At 37.8% G+C, this 24,219-nt stretch overlaps 1 protein-coding gene across 1 annotated transcript in view; it reads right to left on the minus strand.

The window, feature by feature from the left end:
• tnmd (tenomodulin) overlaps positions 1-23,011 on the minus strand; it is a 177,665-nt gene extending 154,654 nt beyond the window's left edge. The window contains exons 1-2 of the mRNA XM_061976495.1: positions 22,967-23,011; positions 19,091-19,225 (exon numbers count right to left, since the gene is read on the minus strand). Of these exons, the coding sequence (XP_061832479.1) occupies positions 19,091-19,225; positions 22,967-23,011 (180 nt within the window). The remainder of the gene's footprint in view (positions 1-19,090; positions 19,226-22,966) is intronic.
• Between the last annotated feature and the right edge of the window lie 1,208 nt (positions 23,012-24,219).

A 24,219-nucleotide genomic window follows, 5' to 3' on the forward strand; every position in this document is an offset into this window, starting at 1 on the left:
GATGGCAGTCAAACATAGGAGATACAAGTAGGCTGCACTATGATGAAAATATGACTCAAGTAAACACCAACTTTTTATATGTTCCATTGAAAATATAGAACATTACACACGGCGCTCAAAAATCTATCAAAATGTTTTAGTAGGACTTTGGTAAGCTATGAAGACGCACCACTTGATGGATTGTACTGTGCTTCAACATACGAGGATTATTATGGTGTGTATATAAGGTAAGACATATTTTTTGGCGTTTTGTTTCGCAATATTATGCTACAGCAACTTTTCTTACCTTGTGGTACCAACTGATCTGTATTTGAGATCTGCATAAATCCTGAAAAATTGCGCGCGCCCGCCTTTGCAGTCCATCATTCTTTTTCTCTTATCTTCTTGTTATGTGACATTTATCCTCCGCTGTTGCCATTTCTAATATAAAGTAGTGTAAAGTTCTTACTTATATCTGTCAGTAAACTCGCCATGAAAGCGCTAAAACATACCGGTGTAGTGAGTTTACATTATTCACCCAAGGAACTTTGGATGGTTTTTCACAACCACACATTTCCAGTGTGGTTGTATCCGGATGAGGAGATGCTGCTGCGCTATTGATTTAAGTAAAGTCTGAATGTCATTAAAACAGTTAGCGCCATCTTTTGACACTCCTTCAACTCTCGTCCTTGCACGCTACACCGCTACAACAAAGATGACGGGGAGAAGACGCTGCCGAAGGTGAGAAACGTAAATAAGACCGCCCACAAAACGGCGCATCCGGAAGTGACTGTCAGAAAGCGGCTTGAAGATGATCTGTAAAACATCATCTATGCAACATTTTGACCAAAGAACCAACATTACATGTTATGTAGACCAGTGTTTTTCAACCACTGTGCCGCGGCACACTAGTGTGCTGTGAGATACAGTCTGGTGTGCCGTGGGAGATTATCTAGTTTCACCTATTTGGGTTAAAAATATTTTTTGCAAACCAGTAATTCTAGTCTGCAAATGATGTGTTGTTGTTGAGTGTTGGTGCTGTCTAGAGCTCGGCAGAGTAACCGTGTAATACTCTTCCATACCAGTAGGTGGCAGCCGGTGCTAATTGCTTTGTAGATGTCGGAAACAGCGGGAGGCATGGTGCAGGTAAAATTGAGTCTAATGCTTAAACCAAAAATAAACAAAAGATGAGTGCCCCTAAGAAAAGTAATTGAAGCTTAGGGAAGGCTATTCAGAACGAAACTAAAACTAAACTGGCTACAATGTAAACGAAAACAGAATACTGGACGACAGCAAAGACTTACTGTGGAGCAAAGTACATCCGAACATGACATGACAATCAACAATCTCCCCACAAAGAAGGATTAAAACAACTGAAATATTCTTGATTGCTAAAACAAAGTAGATGCGGGAAATATCGCTCAAAGGAAGACATAAAACTGCTACAGGAAAATACCAAAAAAAGAGAAAAAGCCATTAAAATAGGAGCGCAAGACAAAAACTAAAACACTACATACAGGAAAACAGCAATAAACTCCAAATAATTCAGGGGGTGATGTAACCGGTGGTGACAGTACACCTACTTTGAGACAAGAGCTATAGTGATGCATGCTTGGTTATGGTTTAAATTCTTACCCAACAATTGCGACAACGACATTTTACTGTCAACTGAGTTTCGTTTTTTAATGATGTCTGCTGGTGGTCTGCCTCCGCATTTTTTCAACGCAAAGAATGTGCCTTGGCTCAAAAAAGGTTGAAAAACACTGATGTAGACCACAAGGAAGTGTTTACAATTTAGAAAAATAATAATAATGCGCCTTTAATGCACCCTATAATCCTGTGCGCCTTATATATGAAAAAAGATTAAAAATAGACCATTCATCGGCAGTGCGCCTTAAAGGGGAACATTATCACAATTTCAGAAGGGTTAAAATCATTAAAAATTAGTTCCCAGTTGGTTATTTTATTTTTCAAAGTTTTTTTCAAAATTTTATCCATCACGCAATATCCCTAAAAAAAAGCTTCAAAGTGCCTGATTTTAACCATCGTTATATACACCCGTTCATTTCCCTGTGACGTCACACAGTGATGCCAATACAAACAAACAGCAAGGTATAGCGACATTAGCTCGGATTCAGACTCGGATTTCAGCGGCTTAACACTGTCTGATAAGATAATTACTAACATCTATGAACTAGGTTTACAGCATATGAAATACATTTGGCCACAACATGCACTTTGAGAGTGCAGACAGCCCGTTTCTGGCGCGCTAAGAACATATATTTTTCCACGATTTCAGCACTCAGGTTAACCATACCTAAATAGACACAAAATACTGCATTACACAAGACTACCCGAATGTACTCGAATGATTGAAAAAAATAAATGTTTTTAAGCTAAATTATTGGTAAACACAGTTTATGTATAATAATTTACGTAAAGCGGCGAGTAATGAATAAAATTTCATCAATTAATGTATTCTGTAGACATACCCTCATCCGCTCTCTTTTCCTGAAAGCTGATCTGTCCAGTTTTGGAGTTGATGTCAGCAGGCCAGGAAAGCTAGGGTCGATATTCTTCTCTTGATCATCTTCGGTGGCATAAGCGACGGTGTGAGCCAAGACATCCAGGGGGTTTAGCTCGCTCGTCTGCGGGAACAAACTGCCGCCATTGCTTGCTGTGTTACCGAGGTCCTTTGTCCCTGAATTGCTCACACACTCCGGCAGATTCAATGGGGGTCTGGCGGCAGATTTCTTTGACTTTATCGTTGGAAATGCATCTGCTTTGAGTGTCGCAGGATATCCACACATTCTTGCCATCTCTGTCGTAGCATAGCTTTCGTCGGTAAAGTGTGCGGAACAAACGACTGACCATTTCGTCGGCTTTTCCACACCCTCGTATTTTGAACAAATTTCGTCCAATTTCTTGCCACTTTCGCATCTTTGGGCCACCGGTGCAACTTGAATCCGTCCCTGTTCGTGTTGTTACACCCTCCGACAACACACCGACGAAAGTGAGAAAATGGCGGATTGCTTCCCGATGTGACGTCACAACGTGAGAGCGAATAATAGAAAGGCGTTTAATTCGCCAAAATTCACCCATTTAGAGTTCGGAAATCGGTTAAAAAAATATATGGTCTTTTTTCTGCAACATCAAGGTATATATTGACGCTTACATAGGTCTGGTGATAATGTTCCCCTTTAAAATCCGGTGCGCCCCTATGGTCCGGAAAATGCGGTAATTTAAGATGGAATATTTAAAACATTAACTTGTCATGTTTTTACAACAGTTTTGGGAAGCTTACATTTTTTTTGTCTGTAATTTTGTTTTTCATATCTGATATCACGTGGGCCTATGTTGTGTTCACTAGTAAGACATTCCTGTGCCTTATTTCCCATGTTTCCTACGGGGAGAGCGGTCCAAAAGCAAGCCCGGCAGGTTCAGATGCAATACACATACATGTCATTAAAATTCAAGTCTATGGAGCCGCAAACAATTTTTCCCACATCAACAGGCTAATGAGCTGTGGTTCTTTTTCAAGAGGTGTCAGATTGAGTAGCAGACAGAGACCTGCGGTGATGATTTAGATGCCGCGGCTCTCCTTGCATATTGAGCAAGGTGACTAATTGGCCTATTTTCAAATTACGGATGTAATCATTTCCGAGAGATTCATCAGGGCTCGGAGCAGTACGACATTTCTTGCATTGCGGGTGCCGTCCCGGACAGCCCGTGCGTTTTTGTTTTCGCTGTTCTTTTTTGCGCGAGGCGCTCTGTCCGCAGAGGCGAGCGCTGCCGACATACCGGGAGAGTGAAAGTGGACGTGAAAGCTCAATCAGGTTGTAAATAGTACCACAGAGCAGAGGAGTCTGCTTGGCAGGGGAAAGGGCTCTCGAAGAAAAAGAGGGTTGGTGTGTGTGTGTTTACCCACCCAGCTGCATAGCTGACATCCTCGTATGTGCATGCATATCTTCAAAACTTAAATGACTCCTTTGGCCCCAGCTGTGTGCCACGGTAAACAAATACCTGACGGTGGGCTTTTGCAGTGCTGTCACGCTCCGCTGTATCGCAGCCACCAACAATCAAGCGCTCTTACCTCAGGCACTCCACTGGCAATGATTTAAAACAACTTCACTTTGGCTTTTTTGCAGCGTTTCTTTCGCTATTGTGACTTGCCAGTGTTGGTTTATGCATCCATGGAGGTCAGGTAGACTGTGCTTATAGAGATGTCCGATAATATCGAACTGCCGATATTATCGGCCGATAAATGCTTTAAAATGTAATATCGGAAAATATATATTGAAAAATGTATACATACATTTTTCAAAAAGTCAAATTTATGACTTCTTTAAAACGCCGCTGTACGGAGTGGTACACGGACGTAGGGAGAAGTACAGAGCGCCAATAAACCTTAAAGGCACTGCCTTTGCGTGCCGGCTCAGTCACATAATATCTACGGCTTTTCACACACACAAGTGAATGCAATGCATACTTGGTCAACAGCCATACAGGTCACACTGTATGGCTGTAGTGGGTAGAGCAACCGTGCCAGAAACCTGAGGGTTGCAGGTTCGCTCTCCGCCTCTTACCATCCAACAAATTGCTGCCGTTGTGTCCTTGGGCGGGACACTTCACCCTTTGCCCCCGGTGCCACTCACACCGGTGAATTGAATGATGAATAATAGGTGGTGGTCGGAGGAGCCGTTGGCACAAATTGCAGCCACGCTTCCGTCAGTCTACCCCAGGGCAGCTGTGGCTATGAAAGTAGCTTACCACCACCAGGTGTGAATGATTGATGGGTTCTACATGTGAAGCGACTTTGGGTACTTAGAAAAGCGCTATATAAATCCCAGTTATTATTAGTTATTACACTGAGGGTGGCCGTATAAACAACTTTAACACTGATATATACAGTCGTGGAATTAACACATTATTATGGCTTATTTTGTCGTGATGCCCCGCTGGATGCATTAAACAATGTAACAAGGTTTTCCAAAATAAATCCACAGAAGTTATGGAAAAAGATGCCAACATGGCACTGCCGTATTTATTATTGAAGTCACAAAGTGCTTTATTTTTTTTAACATGCCTCAAAACAGCAGCTTGAAATTTGGGACATGCTCTCCCTGAGAGACCTTGAGGAGGTTGAGGTGGGGGGTAGCGAGCGGGGGTGTATATTGTAGTGTCCCGGAAGAGTTAGTGCTGCAAGGGGTTCTGGGTATTAGTTCTGTTGTGTTTATGTTGTGTTACGGTGCGGATGTTCTCCCGAAATGTGTTTGCCATTCTTGTTTGGTGTGGGTTCACAGTGTGGCGCATATTTGTAACAGTGTTAAAGTTGTTTATACGGTCACCCTCCGTGTGACCTGTATGGCTGTTGACCAAGTATGCCTTGCATTCACTTGTGTGTGTGGAAGAGCCGTAGATATTATGTGATTGGGCCGGCACGCAAAGGCAGTGCCTTTAAGGTTTATTGGCGCTCTGTACTTCTCCCAACGTCCGTATACCACTCCGTACAGCTGCGTTTTAAAAAGTCATAAATTGTACTTTTTGAAACCGATACCGATAATTTCCGATATCACATTTTAAAGCATTTATCGGCCGATAATATCGGCAGTCCGATATTAGCGGACATCTCTAGTCTCAAGATAATGTTGACAATAATTTCATTTATCGGCAATAAGCAAAATTTGTTATGGACCCAGTTAAAAAAAAGAAAAAAAGTATTAATTCATCTTGGACGGAATCACGACACACAGCTTACCAGCAATAAATAAACAAACAGCCTTGAGAGACCATATACCTGTGACCGATGGGAAAAGCAATGCTCATTACAAAAAGTCGGCCCCCGACAGCGATGCCTTTAAGAGGCTATCAGCGGCGACAAGCCGGCAGCTACCTCGGGACGGGACGAGCGATGCAATTTTCATTTGAGTAATGAAACGTGGGCCTCGCGTCGCCGCGTTTCTCAGGCAGGCTTTCGCCAGCAGCAGGAGCACCTGTGAGCCATTCAGGGTTCATCTACAGGTCCACAATTACTCCCCGCCCGGCTGTCGGTCCCCGGATAATCCTCGTCCAAGTGGTTCATGAATTAAAAATAGTGCCGGATTTATCACATCTGATGATAGGAAAATGTTGATTCCTAAAGCACGTGTGCAGACACACATCGAATTGGGATTTGAAAAAAACACCCAAAAAGGCACTTTTAAGCAGCCACACTCTATCCTGCGAGGCTTGCTGAGGTAAAGCAGTAATAACGACGGAGGATTCATTTACAAGAAGGCCGCATTCCCCCAGCGAGACTTGCGGCCCAGAACAATAATGAGCACGGTGCAAACGGAAAATTTGCCGTAAGCCAAAAGCGAACGCGTGCACGTACAGTACAAGCACACGCTGATGCAACGTCGTGCACGCACACACACACACACACACACACACAAACACACACACAGACATAGGCGCCGATCCCGTTGGATTGATGGCAACTTTCAATCTTTGAAATACATTTTTAAAAATCAATATTGTTGTTAATTTTGTGGCGTATTTGGTACGTTTTACATCATGTATAAGTCACATGCCATATAATCTACAATTAACAAAGTCTGACCAATGAACTGACACAGTCAACTTGACTATTAACATACCGCACACGAGGGAATGAAGGCCATACTTATTCAACAGCCATACATGTCACACTAAGGATGGCAGTATGAACAATGCCAACACTGTCATAATCATGTGCCATATAGTGAAAAAACAACGACAAACACATTTTGGAAGAATATTTGCACAGCAACACAACATAAACACTACAGAACAAATTCCCAGAATTCCCTGCAGCACCAACTCTTTCGCGACGCTACAATATAAACAAACACCATTGGTGGATCTACACCTAACATCCACTGTAATGATACCACGTAAAATAGCGTATCTAGTCGATACTACTATGATTACATCAATATTCTTTGACATCACAAAATCTTCTTTCTTTTTTTTTTAAATGTATATTATGTTTATAAAGTCAGGAAATATGTCCCCAGACACATGAAGACTTTGAATATGACCAATGTATGATCCTGTAACTACCGTACTTGGTATCGGATTGACACCTAAATTTGTGGTATCATCCAAAACTAATGTAAAGTATCAAACAACAGAAGAATAAGTGATTATTACATTTTAACAGAGGTGTAGATAGAACATGTTAAAAGAGAAAATAACTAGATATTAACAGTAAATGGACAAGTAGATTAATAATTCATTTTCTACCACTTGTCCTTAATAATGTTGACAAAATAATAGGTAGATAAATGACACAATATGTTACTGCATATGTCAGCAGCTAAATTAGGAGCCTTTGTTTGTTTACTTACTACTAAAATACAAGTTGTCTTGTATGTTCACTATTTTATTTAAGGACAACATTGCAATAAGAAACATATGTTTAATGTACCCTAAGATTTCTTTGTTAAAATAAAGTCAATAATGACATTTTTTGTGGTCCCCTGTATTTAGAAAAGTACCGGTACCAAAAGTACAAAACTCACAGTATTAACACTTCCTGGGGCGCAACAGAAGACAAAACAACACACCATAAGCTATACACTTCTGTTGACTAACGTCTTGGACTTGCAACTTTAATACTAAGACATGTGACAATGAAACCAGATATAACGACTGGACAGCAGTTATTATTTTTAAATGTACCGTATTTTTCGGATTATAAATAGCTCTGGAGTATAAGTCGCACCGGCCGAAAATGCATAATAAAGAAGGAAAAAATCATATATGAGTCGCACTGGAGTATAAGTCGCATTTTTTGGGGAAATGTATTTGATAAAACTCAACACCAAGAATAGACATTTGAAAGGCAATTTAAAATAAATAAAGAATAGTGAACAACAGGCTGAATAAGTGTATGTTATATGAGGCATAAATAACCAACTGGTATGTTAACATAACATATTATGGTAAGAGTCATTCAAATAACTATAACATATAGAACATGCTATACGTTTACCAAACAATCTGTCACTCCTAATCGCTAAATCCCATGAAATCTTATACGTCTAGTCTCTTACGTGAATGAGATAAATAATATTATTTGATATTTTACGGTAATGTGTTTATAATTTCACACATAAGTCGCTCCTGAGCATAAGTCGCACCCCCGGCCAAACTATGAAAAAAACTGCGACTTATAGTCCGAAAAATAAAGTAATAAAAATGTTCAATTATTATCATAAACATAGTTTTTTTATATTAACACACACAAGTACTGAACATTTGTAGCGGTATTGATTCCCAGGTAGCAGGAATCGATACTGTATGGGTTCAAATGTGAACGGTACCCATCCCTTGGTTCTGGTGCTGCTGTGTTGTACAATATACCTGTTTTTGAAGGACCTTGTGGTCAAAGAAGTGTTTTTATTACCACTTTCCCATCATTTCCATAGATATGTAAACAGAACAAATCTGGATGTTTTTTGCGGTGATGGATACTCTTTGCACCTTTTTTCCCTGTTTTATTGAGTTCAAGTTCTGCACTTCTGCTTCTTAAAGTGTTTGCCTCTCTTTTTTGACTGCTCGGCCCCGGCGTAATGTGCTTCACCTGTCTGCCGCCTCGTCTCTTGCTCGTTTGCGTGGCCCTGCAGGTCGCCCTGCTCGCTGTTGTCCTTCTGTCTGCAAGTCGGAATCCCTCCTCGCGGCTCGTGTGTGTCGGCGTTTCTATCTCGACTACATTGAGCTGCTGTCCTTTTGACTCTTGCTTCGCTCGCCTGGCAGAAGGAAAATAATGGACATTTGCCCCTCAGCTGGGTACACTGAAGGCTGCTGCGGCTCTCTTTGTAATGAAATATTGTTTTTCTGCAAGCGCCTTGAAGTCAGCCGCCCGCTCTGACTCATGCTCGCTGTTGTCCCCTACAAAGACGGCCGTTAGCTTCTAATGACATAGCATGCCATCATATTCTTATGCCGGTCTTTGGATCTGTATACCTTATTTTTCGGCCCATAGGGCGCACTGCCGATGAATGGGTCTATTTGGGGGCGGCGTGGCGTAGTGGGTAGAGCGGCCGTGCCAGAAACCTGAGGGTTGCAGGTTCGCTCCCCGCCTCTTGACATCCAAATTGCTGCCGTTGTGTCCTTGGGCAGGACACTTCACCCTTGCCCCCGGTGCCGTTGCCGCAAACTGGCAGCCACGCTTCCGTCAGTCTACCCCAGGGCAGCTGTGGCTATGAAAGTAGCTTACCACCACCAGGTGTGAATGAATGATGGGGTTCTCACTTCTCTGTGAAGCGCTTTGAGTGTCTAGAAAAGCGCTATATAAATCTAATCCATTATTATTTATTATTATTATTCAGGTCTATTTCCATAAAAAAAAGGAGCTCCGTATTATAAGGCCCATTTTTTTCATTCATCCATCCTCTTCCGCTTATCTGAGATCGGGTCGCGGGGGCAGCAGCTTAAGCAGGGAAGCCCAGACTTCCTTCTCCCCAGCCATTTCGTCCAGCTCCTCCCGGGGCCAGCCGGGAGACATAGTCTTCCCAACGTGTCCTGGGTCTTCCCCGTGGCTTCCTGCCGGTCGGACGTGCCCTAAACACCTCCCTAGGGAGGCGTTCGGGTGGCATCCTGAGCAGATGCCCGAACCACCTCATCTGGCTCCTCTCCATGTGGAGGAGCAGCGGCTTTACTTTGAGCTCCTCCCGGATGGCAGAGCTTCTCACCCTATCTCTAAGGGAGAGCCCCGCCACCCGGCGGAGGAAGCTCATTTCGGCCGCTTGTCCCCGTGATCTTGTCCTTTCGATCATAACCCAAAGCTCATGACCATAGGTGAGGATGGGATCGTAGATCGACCGGTAAATTGAGAGCTTTGCCTTCCGGCTCAGCTCCTTCTTCACCACAACGGATCGATACAGCGTCCGCATTACTGAAGACGCCGCACCGATACGCCTGTCGATCTCACCATCCACTCTTCCCTCACTCGTGAACAAGACTCCGAGGTACTTGAACTCCTCCACTTGGGGCAAGATCTCCTCCCCAACCCGGAGATGGCACTCCACCCTTTTCCGGGCGAGAACCATGGACTCCGACTTGGAGGTGCCGATTCCCATCCCAGTCGTTTCACACTGCGAACCGATCCAGTGAAAGCTGAAGATCTTGGCCAGATGAAGCCATCAGGACCACATCATCTGCAAAAAGCAGAGACCTAATCCTGCAGCCACAACACCGGATCCCCTCAACACCCTGACTGCGCCTAGAAATCTTGTCCATAAAGGTTATGAACAGAATCGGTGACAGAGGGCAGCCTTGGCGGAGTCCAACCCTCACTGGAAACCCATTTTTTTCTACATTTAAAACACTTCCTTGTGGTTAGGATTTCCCCGAGATTGCCACTACAGGGCTCGAATTTAACCGCGTATTTGCTGTAATGCCCTAAAAATTGACCAACATTTACGGCAACAACATGCCGTGACCGCCCTTGACTTTTTACTTGTTAATGGAGTAGGGATGCAACGATAAACAGTAGAATGATAGACAGCGATAAAATTCCAGGCGGTTAGTGACACCGTTTAAATTTTTATTTACCGAAAAGCCGTCATTTAGTAATGCATTTTAGGCAACTGCTTACTTCCTAAATACTGAAGCACCGCAGAGTCTGCGTATGCGCACTTGAGCCGTTCGGCTCGGGAAACATTGCGGCGACTCCATCCATCCATCCATCCATCCATCTTCTTCCGCTTAAAATTCAGTTACATAAATTTAGTGTAAAAAAACAAAAGCTTTCGTAATAAAGACACAAATTAACCTCCATGGAAAGAAACCCCTTTTTTTTTGTCGGATTTTTTTTTTACATCAAATTATGCTAGCAATTTCATTGAAAAAAAAACCTTCAGTGTTTTAAAATTCAGTGTAAAAAAGTTCAGTGTTTTAAAATCAGTGTATAAAAATTCAGTGTAAAAAATGTTTTGTACAATACATTTTTTTTACACTGAATTTTTTTACTCTGAATTTCTATGCACTGAATTTTTTTACACTGAATTTTAATACAGTGATTTTTTTTAAACTGAATTTCTATACATTAAATTTTTTTACACTGAATTATTTTACATTAAATTTTTAAACACTGAATTTTAAAACATTGTTTGTTTTTTTTATGAAATTGAATTCAATGAAAAACTTCAGTTACATAAATTTTGTGTAAAAAACAAAACCAAAATCTTTTATAATAAAGACACAAATTAACCTCCATGGAAAGAAACACATTTGTATTGTCTGATTTTTTTTTTTTTACATCAAATTATGCTGGCAATTTCATTGAAAACTAACTTCAGTGTTTTAAAATTCAGTGTATAAAAGTTCAGTGAATAAAATGTTTTATACACAATTTTTTTTACACTGAATTTTTATGCACTGAATTTGTTTACACTGAATTTTAATACACTTTTTTTTTTTTACACTGAATTTTTATGCATTGAAATTTTTTTACACTGAATTTAAAAATATAAATTTTGTTTTAATGAAATTGAATTTAATGAAAAAATTCAGTTACATAAATAACAGTGTAAAAAAAAAAAAAAAAAAAAAAGCTTTCGTAATAAAGACACAAATTAACCTCCATGGAAAGAAACACATTTTTATTGTCTGATTTTTTTTACATCAAATTATGCTGGCAATTTCATTGAAAACTAACTTCAGTGTTTTAAAATTCAGTGTATACAAGTTCAGTGAATAAAATGTTTTATACACAATTTTTTTTACACTGAATTTTTATGCACTGAATTTGTTTACACTGAATTTTAATACACTTATTTTTTTTTTACACTGAATTTTTATGCATTGAAATTTTTTTACACTGAATTTAAAAATATAAATTTTGTTTTAATGAAATTGAATTTAATGAAAAAATTCAGTTACATAAATAACAGTGTAAAAAAAAAAAAAAAAAAAAAAGCTTTCGTAATAAAGACACAAATTAACCTCCATGGAAAGAAACACATTTGTATTGTCTGATTTTTTTTTTTACATCAAATTATGCTGGCAATTTCATTGAAAACTAACTTCAGTGTTTTAAAATTCAGTGTATAAAAGTTCAGTGAATAAAATGTTTTATACACAATTTTTTTTACACTGAATTTTTATGCACTGAATTTGTTTACACTGAATTTTAATACACTTTTTTTTTTTTTTACACTGAATTTTTATGCATTGAAATTTTTTTACACTGAATTTAAAAATATAAATTTTGTTTTAATGAAATTGAATTTAATGAAAAAAATTCAGTTACATAAATAACAGTGTAAAAAAAAAAAAAAAAAAAAAAGCTTTCGTAATAAAGACACAAATTAACCTCCATGGAAAGAAACACATTTTTATTGTCTGATTTTTTTTACATCAAATTATGCTGACAATTTCATTGAAAACTAACTTCAGTGTTTTAAAATTCAGTGTATACGAGTTCAGTGAATAAAATGTTTTATACACAATTTTTTTTACATTGAATTTTTATGCACTGAATTTGTTTACACTGAATTTTAATACACTTATTTTTTTTTTACACTGAATTTTTATGCATTGAAATTTTTTTACGCTGAATTTAAAAATATAAATTTTGTTTTAATGAAATTGAATTTAATGAAAAAATTCAGTTACATAAATAACAGTGTAAAAAAAAAAAAAAAAAAAAAGCTTTCGTAATAAAGACACAAATTAACCTCCATGGAAAGAAACACATTTTTATTGTCTGATTTTTTTTTACATCAAATTATGCTGGCAATTTCATTGAAAACTAACTTCAGTGTTTTAAAATTCAGTGTATAAAAGTTCAGTGAATAAAATGTTTTATACACAATTTTTTTTGCACTGAATTTTTATGCACTGAATTTGTTTACACTGAATTTTAATACACTTATTTTTTTTTTACACTGAATTTTTATGCATTGAAATTTTTTTACACTGAATTTAAAAATATAAATTTTGTTTTAATGAAATTGAATTTAATGAAAAAATTCAGTTACATAAATAACAGTGTAAAAAAAAAAAAAAAAAAAAAGCTTTCGTAATAAAGACACAAATTAACCTCCATGAAAAGAAACACATTTTTATTGTCTGATTTTTTTTTACATCAAATTATGCTGGCAATTTCATTGAAAAATAACTTCAGTGTTTTAAAATTCAGTGTATAAAAGTTCAGTGAATAAAATGTTTCATACACAATTTTTTTACACTGAATTTTTATGCACTGAATTTGTTTACACTGAATTTTAATACACTTATTTTTTTTTACACTGAATTTTTATGCATTGAATTTTTTTTACACTGAATTTAAAAATATATATTTTGTTTTAATGAAATTGAATTTAATGAAAAAATTCAGTTACATAAATTCAGTGTAAAAAAAAAACAAAAAACGCTTTCGTAATAAAGACACAAATTAACCTCAATGGAAAGAAACACATTTTTATTGTCGGAGAGTACTCAAGTCACTATGACATTCCCTAATGTCAGCCATTAGCTGTTGTCTACATTCCGCCGCCTTAACCTTGCTCTGCAAAGGCGGTGCCCACTGACTGCCACATTATCACGGGAGAACTAATCCATCCAGCACAACCTATCCATCCAGCCATCCGTCTGTCCCCCCGTTTGTGAATCCATCTCGGAACGGCGCCCGCTGTGGGTCCGCTAAGCAGACAAGCGAGATAATTGCACTTTCACTGTCTGTGAGGAGCACCTGTCCGTCACACGGACCTCTCTAAATTGGCTCCATGACGCTCAATTGATGAGGAGGCCTGCGAATGAGCCCACCCCCCGCCCACCCCCGAAGACCCCATTAAAGCAAAAAAACCCCGGGTGCTCAGGTTTGATATTCATTGCCTTGGCAACCTCTGCCATCAACACTTTTTGTGCCTTGTGAGAATGATCACAGCTTATTAAAGTGGAAATAATGACTGCTCTACCTCCGGCATGAAATATTTAACAAGGACAAAGGAGATTGCTCAAAGGTGATTCATATCCATGTTGAAAGCAGCAGACGTGGACAACACTGCCCACACAGGAAGTGGAGATGAACCTTTTTTCATTTGACTTTGCCATCTACGTGATATAAAAAGAAATTCATTGAAGTCGCGATATATAACGGTCAAGGCCATCCTATGTGGAACTCCACATTAGGGTCTGATTTACTAATGCTTAGCATGTACTAAAACACCTGCAAAGCTATGGAAGTATTATTTCAGCACAATTCTTTGCAAACATGTCCCAGTAGGCGCAAGAGATTAAAAGAAGGTTAAAAACGTATTGAATTAGGTCCTGACGTTGAGCAACTCAAACCTAACGTTGAAACAACATGCTTTTTGAGGACGTTTAATCAATGTTGGGTTCTGACGTTGATTTGACCATTGAAATTTGGTCATTTCCACACCAATATTCTATAACACAAATACAACGTTGAAATAACATGCTTTTTGACAACGTTTAATCAATGTTGGGTTCTGACGTTGATTTGACCATTGAAATTTGGTCATTTCCCAACCAATATTCTACAACACAAATAACAACGTTGAAACAACATGCTTTTTGACGACGTTTATTCAATGTCAGGTTGTGAGGTTGATTTGACCATTGAATTTTGCTCATTTCCCAACCAATATTTTATAACACAAATACAACATTGAAACAACATGCTTTTTGACGACATTTAATCAATGTCAGGTTCTGACGTTGATTTGACCATTGAATTTTGGTCATTTCCCAACCAATATTCTACAACACAAATACAACGTTGAAACATGCTTTTTTACGACGTTTAATCAATGTCAGGTTGTGAGGTTGATTTGACCATTGAATTTTGGTCATTTCCCAACCAATATTCTACAACACAAATAGAACGTTGAAACAACATGCTTTTTGACAACGTTTAATCAATGTTGGGTTCTGACGTTGATTTGACCATTGAATTCTGATAATTTCCCAACCAATATTCTACAACACAAATACAACATTGAAACAACATGCTTTTTGACAACGTTTAATCAATGTTGGGTTCTGACGTTGATTTGACCATTGAAATTTGGTCATTTCCCAACCAATATTCTACAACACAAATACAACGTTGAAACAACATGCTTTTTGACAACGTTTATTCAATGTCAGGTTGTGAGGTTGATTTGACCATTGAAATTTGGTCATTTCCCAACCAATATTCTACAACACAAATACAACGTTGAAACAACATGCTTTTTGACGATGTTTAATCAATGTCAGGATCTGACGTTGATTTAACCATTGAATTTTGGTAATTTCCCAACCAATATTCTACAACACAAATACAATGTTGAAACAAGCTTTTTTACGACGTTTAATCAATGTCAGGTTGTGAGGTTGATTTGGCCATTGAATTTTGATCATTTCCCAACCAATATTCTACAACACAAATACAACATTGAAACAACATGCTTTTTGACGACGTTTATTCAATGTCAGGTTGTGAGGTTGATTTGACCATTGAATTTTGGTCATTTCCCAACCAATATTCTATAACACAAATACATCGTTGAAACAACATGCTTTTTTGACGACGTTTAATCAATGTCAGGTTGTGAGGTTGATTTGACCATTGAATTTTGGTCATTTCCCAACCAATATTCTATAACACAAATAGAACGTTGAAACAACATGCTTTTTGACAACGTTTAATCAATGTCAGGTTGTGAGGTTGATTTGGCCATTGAATTTTGATAATTTCCCAACCAATATTCTACAACACAAATAGAACGTTGAAACAACATGCTTTTTGACGACGTTTATTCAATGTCAGGTTGTGAGGTTGATTTGACCATTAAATTTTGATAATTTCCCAACCAATATTCTACAACACAAATAGAACGTTGAAACAACATGCTTTTTGACGACGTTTATTCAATGTCAGGTTGTGAGGTTGATTTGACCATTGAATTTTGATAATTTCCCAACCAATATTCTACAACACAAATACAACGTTGAAACAACATGCTTTTTGACAACGTTTAATCAATGTTGGGTTCTGACGTTGATTTGACCATTGCAATTTGGTCATTACCCAACCAATATTCTACAACACAAATACAACATTGAAACGACATGCTTTTTGACAACGTTTAATCAATGTTGGGTTCTGACGTTGATTTGACCATTGAAATTTGGTCATTTCCCAACCAATATTCTACAACACAAATACAACGTTGAAACAACATGCTTTTTTACGACGTTTAATCAATGTCAGGTTGTGAGGTTGATTTGACCATTGAATTTGGGTCATTTCCCAACCAATATTCTACAACACGAATACAACGTTGAAACAACATGCTTTTTTACGACGTTTAATCAATGTTGGGTTCTGACGTTGATTTGACCATTGAATTTTGGTCATTTCCCAACCAATATTCTACAACACAAATACAACATGCTTTCTGACAAATTTTATTCAATGTCAGGTTGTGAGGTTGATTTGACCATTGAATTTTGGTCATTTCCCAACCAATATTCTACAACACAAATACAACGTTAAAACATCATGCTTTTTGACGACATTTAATCAATGTTGGGGAAATACTAACCCACTTTATACAAACCCCGTTTCCATATGAGTTGGGAAATTGTGTTAGATGTAAACATAAACGGAATACAATGATTTGAAAAAATCATTTTCAACCCTTATTCAGTTGAATATGCTACAAAGACAACATATTTGATATTCAAACTGATAAAAAAATTTTTTTTGCAAATAATCATTAACTTTAGAATGTGATGCCAGCAACACGTGACAAAGAAGTTGGGAAAGGTGGCAATAAATACTGATACAGTTGAGGAATGCTCATCAAACAATTATTTGTAACATCCTACAGGTGTGCAGGCTAATTGGGAACAGGTGGGTGCAATGATTGGGTATAAAAACAGCTTTCCAAAAAATGCTCAGTCTTTCACAAGAAAGGATGGGGCGAGGTACACCCCTTTGTCCACAACTGCGTGAGCAAATAGTCAAACAGATTAAGAACAATGTTTCTCAAAGTGCAATTGCAAGAAATGTAGGGATTTCAACATCTACGGTCCATAATATCATCAAAAGGTTCAGAGAATCTGGAGAAATCACTGCACGTAAGCGGCATGGCCGGAAACCAACATTGAATGACCGTGACCTTCGATCCCTCAGACGGCACTGTATCAAAAACCGACATCAATCTCTAAAGGATATCACCACATGGGCTCAGGAACACTTCAGAAAACCACTGTCACTAAATACAGTTTTTCGGACTATAAGTCGCACTGGAGTATAAGTCGCATTTTTTGGGGGAAATTTATTTGATAAAACCCAACACCAAGAATAGACATTTGAAAGGCAATTTAAAATAAATAAAGAATAATGAACAACAGGCTGAATAAGTGTACGTTATATGAGGCATAAATAACCAACTGAGAACGTGCCTGGTATGTTAACGTAACATATTATGGTAAGAGTCATTCAAATAACTATAACATATAGAACATGCTATACGTTTACCAAACAATCTGACACTCCTAATCGCTAAATCCCATGAAATCTTATACGTCTAGTCTCTTACGTGAATGAGCTAAATAATATTATTTGATATTTTACGGTAATGTGTTAATAATTTCACACATAAGTCGCTCCTGAGTATAAGTTGCACCCCCGGCCAAACTATGAAAAAAACCGCGACTTATAGTCCGAAAAATACGGTAATAAACACTTATTCTTCTGTTGTTTGGATATTTTACATTAGTTTTGGATGATAGCAAAAATTTAGGTATCGATCCGATACCAAGTAGTTACAGGATCATACATTGGTCATATTCAAAGTCCTCATGTGTCCAGGGATATATTTCCTGAGTTTATAAACATAATATACCTGTACTTTAAAAAAAAAAAAAAAAAAAGATTTTGTGATGCACAAAAATATCAATATAATCATAGTAGTATCGACTAGATACACTCTTGTACTTGATATCATTACAGTGGATGTCAGGTGTAGATCGACCAATGGCGTTTGTTTACATTGTGACGCCGGTGAGCTGCGGTGTGTTATAACTCAGTGTTATAACTTCACCTTTATCTTTAGTTTTTAAGCCAAAATGCGTCCGTTCTCCCTTTTCTGTCTACACACTGTGTCTGCTTGTAAGTACTCTGTGATTGTGCGCTGCCGAACATGCTCGTCTGCTCGTAAAACCAACAATGACACGACGTGACGATGACGGGGGGGCGGAGGGGTGGGTGACCAGTACTTTTTAGAGGCGGTATAGTACTGAATATGATTCATTAGTATTGCGGTACTATACCTATACCGTACAACCTTAATGGGTACAGTTAGATTTTACGTGAATCTGTGCTCTGTAGTAACGATGAAATTCGGTTGGTACCTTTTTAAAAATACCGAATTCTGCACCACATAGTTTGGAGGGTGCAAAACAGAGAACTGAACCACAAAGGTAAACAGTTTTGACGATTTTCTCTTCAACTGTTCTGACATTTGCCCACATATTGCTATTAGATGTCATTTCTATTATTGATGTATTTTAGTTTGGGTAAATAAGCTTTCCCTCCCCTTCTTCTTCTTCTTCTGGCGCCTTGGGAAAAGCATGCGAGTGAAAATGTTCTCCATCAAGCGTGATTGGATTGGATTTGAGAAGATAAATTGCCGGGACAATTACATTGCCAGGAGGTCTGCGTGCGCCTTGCTGCAGTCACTGGTCAGCTTGTTCCATCAGAAGAAGACGACATTGACAATGTCATCAAAAAGTAGATAACGGCAACAGGAAAAACATGTTTTGTTTTTTTTCAACCTAAGGAGTACTTTTGTCATTTTGCTTTGATGCAACCTGCTTGATTTTCGCAGTAATGGAAACTGAGGGTGTTTTTCACCCGACTTTCATCTTGACAACGCTTACGGGACAATGATGCTGCTTTCACACGAGCACTGCAGGCTCGGATTTATCTTGATGTGATGTTACTACACACTACACACATTGTACGTCATCCAACACCTGCACTTGTAAACGTCAGCTTCCATTCTGAAAATCTAGGCATTCGGGTTATAACGAGCCGCCATGCATAAATATAATGTCTTACTTTCCCCAGGCTGGGTCTCCACAGATAGGCTAAGCTGAAAATGCAGACACCAGAAATGAGGAAGACCAGAGCCAGGATCAGAGCCACGCGCTGGTAGACCTGGTACTTGGCAGTCTTCTCTTTAGAACCCTCCACCTGCAAAAGGTAAGATTTGGCTTTAATCTTTTTTTCACATGAAGGGTGAAAAAGCCCCCCAAAACTCCTCAAGCAACATTTTTTTAAATGTGAAATGTTTTTTTCAGAGGCAACTTAATTTATTTATAGAGCACAATTCATACACAAGGTGCTTGACAGAAAATTAAAAGAATGCAAATATAAAAATATACAATCATCATAAAAACAATCATGAATACAATAGTAGATATTAGGGCTGGGTGATATATCGAGGTTGTAAGATACTTTTGCCAATATAGTGTATTTGGCCACCCATCCAAATGATGAGAATCAGGTGTCGTAATCACTTTGCCTGGTCACTGGTGTATAAAATCAAGCACTTAGGCATGGAGACTGTTTTTACAAACATTTGTGAAAGAATGGGCCGCTTTTAGTGATTTCCAGTGTGGAACTGTCATAGGATGCCACCTGTGCAACAAAAATCCAGTCGTGAAATTTCCTCGCTCCTAAATATTCCAAAGTCAACTTTATTATAGGAAAAGTGAAGAGTTCGGGAACAACAGCAACTCGGCCACGGAGTGGTAGGCCACGTAAACTGACAGAGAGGAGGTCAGCGGATGCTGAAGCGCATAGTGCAAAGACTTTCTGCACAGTCAGTTGCTACAGAGCTCCAAACTTCATGTGACCTTCCAGTTAGCCCACGTACAGTACGTAGAGAGCTTCATGGAATGGGTTTCCATGGCGGGGCAGCTGCATCTAAGCCATACATCACCAAGTCCAATGCAAAGCGTGGGATGCAGTGGTGTAAAGCAGTGGTCCCCAACCACCGGGCCGCGGCCCGGTACCGGTCCGTGGATTGATTGGTACCGGGCCGCACAAGAAATAAAAAAAAACAAAAAAAAACTTTATTTTTTTTTTTATTTTTTTATTAAATCAACATAAAAAACACAAGATACACTTACAATTAGTGCACCAACCCAAAAAACCTCCCTCCCCCATTTACACTCATTCACACTCATTCGCACAAAAGGGTTGTTTCTTTCTGTTATTAATGTTTCTGGTTCCTACATTATATATCAATATAGATCAATACAGTCTGCAGGGATACAGTCCATAAGCACACATGATTGTATTTTTTTATGACATTGGCGGAAAGCAATAATCGGTAAAAAACAATAAAAAATGTGTGTCCTGGGGACGCGTGGACTTCCGGAATTTCGCATCCTTTCTGATTTCAATACGTAAAAAGACAAAAAATGTGTGTTAACGCCAACACCGACGTGAACGTAGTGTCACCATGTTTGGTCCGGACTCAGTGCAGTTACGGGCAAGTTACTCGGAAAATGTAGTAAGCTAAGCCACTAGTTATTCTCGATTAAACGTAGCTAAGCTACAGGGGAAGCTATCTTCGGAGAAATGTAGCACGCTACGCCGCAAAAGTAGCTTGCTACATTATAGAAATATATAACTTTATGTACAATTTTCCACCAAATGAGGAAAACATGCTCAGTTTGATTGTTTATTATAATAAACACAAACAAGAAACATGCCCTTTGTCTGGCTTTTTAACATTTATTTTAAGTTGCGTACCATGTACAAAATGAAGGGAAACACACAGGAAACAAATTAAATTAAAATAAAAATGATAAATAAACACCTTACTATTTACACTGATTTAGACTTTTCAACACAGGATACATGACTAATTCAACCGAAACCTCAGTGGCAAAATGACAAAAGAACAATTGTCTCACAAGAGACTTTAACAAATTCCATAATCAATAAAACTAAGTATTTTTGAGGTAAACATATTTTTTTGACTGTGGAACAGAGCCAATCGATATAAAATTTCCCCCAACTTCTATATTTTAAGTTCTTATATAGGTAATAATGTTAATGTAACAGAGTGTACACATAGTACCCAATTAGGGTCCATTACTATTAGCTGGGGACACCCTACAACTTCCTCTGGGGATCCCCACATCCCACTGTATATATTTATTTAGTTTGCCTTTTCTTTGGCCCACCCCTATAATGTTTGAGTTTGTGTTTATTTTGAACATGCATACAATTACAACATGATCCAGTTTCTCTTTTCAACATGTTAAAAAAATCGTAGGAAGAAGCAGAGCTTATTTAATCCTACCCCTTTTCCTTTACTTTGCAGTTGCTAACACTTTTCTCAATTTATTCAAAATATACTCCATAAGTAATAACATTAATAATAATTAGTTAAGTTGGATTTCATATGGCGAGATAAATAAGATTATCAATAAATTCAGAATGTTTTTCGTGGTTCTTCTTTTTGGTATTTGTAAACACTTTGAGTTTGAACAGTTCTTTGAATTGGATCATAATAGTGTATTGTTTGAATTCCACATACTGATATACTAAAGGTTTTAAGTGCATACAAATGTTTTAAATTACATTTACCTCTAAGGTTAAATTTTCTTCTCTTTTGTTGAGAAGAATTGTTATACATTCTTGGGTAGAAGGTTATAGCTTGTTTTGTACATAATTTTAGCTGTTTGCTAATGTAGCAAAACATTGAATTGCAATATTTTGATTCAATAACTGAAGGGTTTGAATGTTCTCTATATCCAACATTATGTATTATTCTAGTGAATGTAATGTACTTTTGTATAATTTCTACATATTTCTGCACAATAACTCAGATATGGTAACACTAGCGAGCAGTAGAGAATATGAAGCGATTTTTGGTCCAGAAAATATTTAGCTTTATTCATTCTTGACGTGTTTCTTGCCACTTTAGGTTGTATATTTTTAAGAGATTTCTAGTTCATTTTATCGTCAATCATTATACCAATAATCTTTTATTTATTTTACCCTTTCAATATTTGCTCCATCTTTGTATTTGTTTGACTTTCCCTTCTACTATTACCAAGTAGCATTATTTTAGTTTCACTGAGATTCAAAGAGTCTGTTTTTGTCAAACCATCTTTTAAATTTGTTCAATTCTTATGTTATTTGTATTAGCCTCTGTGTGTTTTCTCCTAAACAAAACGCTGTTGTATCGTCCACGATAAATACTAACTTTTAGTCTTTTGTAACTTGACAAATGTAATTTATCTAAAGATTGAACAATTTTGTTCCCAGTTTTGGGGTACGCCACAGGATATATTTAGTGTTCGCCTAGCTTCACATATTGCTTCCTGTTGGTTAAGTAGCTTCTAATCCAACCCTCTGATGCCATACCGTTCTAATTTTTTCATTAAAATATTATGATTAATTGTGTGAAATGCTTTTGCTAAATCCATAAACACTGCCGCTGCACACTGTTTACTATCTATTGCATTGGTAATTTCCTCTATTTCGAATTAAAGCCATCAAAGTTGAAATATTAGCTCTGTACCCATATTGGTTCTCAGCGTGTATTTTATGTTTGTTTATGAAACTTTGCCATCTGTTATTGAACCGTTTTTCAATGATTTTAGAAAATTGTGGAAGCAAAGAAACAGGTCAATAATTGGTAAATTGGTGTTAATCATTCTCTCTGCCTACAGTTAATAAAAACAGCATCTATCCATATCTTGACAAAAAAAAAATTACAAGTTACTCGGAAAATGTGGTAAGCTAAGCCACTAAATGTAGCTAAGCTACAGGGGAAGCTATCCCCAGAGAAATGTAGCACGCTATGCGGTAAAAGTAGCTCGCTACTCGGGTTGTACGGTATACCGGCATTAGTATAGTATCGAGATACTAATTAATCATTTTCGGTACTATACTGTCTCTGAAACGAACCTGTCCCGCATCCTCCGCACCCGCGTCGAAGTCACGTCGTGACATTGCTGGTTTACGAGCAGAGGAGCATGTTCGGCAGCGCACAATCACAGAGTACTTACAAGCAGACACAGTGTGTAGACAGAAAAGCAAGAACGGACGCATTTTGGCTTAAGAATTAACGATAAAGGTGAAGTTATAACACTTAAACACCCTCAGGAAAAGATGCTTTAAGACATGGTTAGCTAGCTAGCGGCTAACTTCCATCCGCCGTCGGCAGTGTTTTAGCGAATGCTAAAGCACTAATCCTTGTCTCCATGGCGACAAATAAAGTAAGTTTCGTACAAGTATCATCCCTGCAAGACGAGGAATAGCTAAACATGCTTCACTACACACCGTAGCTCACCGGCGTCACAATGTAAACAAATGCCTTTGATGGATCTATGCCTAACATCCACTGTAATGATACCAAGTACAGGAGCGATACTACTATGATTACGTCGATATTTTTTGGCATCACAACATCTTCTTTCGTTTTTTAAAATGTATATTATGTTTATAAAGTCAGGAAATATGTCCCTGGACACATGAGGACTTTGAATATGACCAACGTATGAAGCTGTAACTACTTGGTATCGGATTGATACCCAAATTTGTGGTATCATCCAAAACTAATGTAAAGTATCAAACAACAGAAGAAAAAGTGATTATTACATTTTAACAGAAGTGTAGATAGAACATGTTAAAAGAGAAAGTAAGCAGACATCAACAGTAAATGAACAAGTAGATTAATAATTCATTTTGTCCTTAAAAATGTTGACAAAATAATAGAATGGAAAATGACACAATATGTTACTGCATATGTCAGCAGACTAAATTAGGAGCCTCCGTTTGTTTACTTACAACTAAAAGACAAGTTGTCTTGTATGTTCACTATTTTATTTAAGGACTTAACTGCAATAATAAACATATGTTTAATGTACCCTAAATTTTTTTGTTAAAATAAAGCCAATAATGCGATTTTTTTGTGGTCCCCTTTATTTAGAAAAGTATCGTTAATAAAACAGTTAATAATGATTATTTGCAGTAAAACTTTGAAGTCAACTCCCATTAAAGTGTGTTCTTAAATTTGTGTTCCACGTCTTCCATGTCGAGAGCAGTTTTGATTTGGACTTACAAGATAAACAACTACAAATGAATGTTTTGGGCTTTGTTTTATCCAAACAAAGATGCATTGTGGGTTTACTGGATGACGTCTTCATCATTAAAATAAA

This window comes from Nerophis lumbriciformis, linkage group LG16 (genome assembly GCF_033978685.3).
Source record: "Nerophis lumbriciformis linkage group LG16, RoL_Nlum_v2.1, whole genome shotgun sequence".
In the NCBI taxonomy this organism is placed as follows: domain Eukaryota; kingdom Metazoa; phylum Chordata; class Actinopteri; order Syngnathiformes; family Syngnathidae; genus Nerophis; species Nerophis lumbriciformis.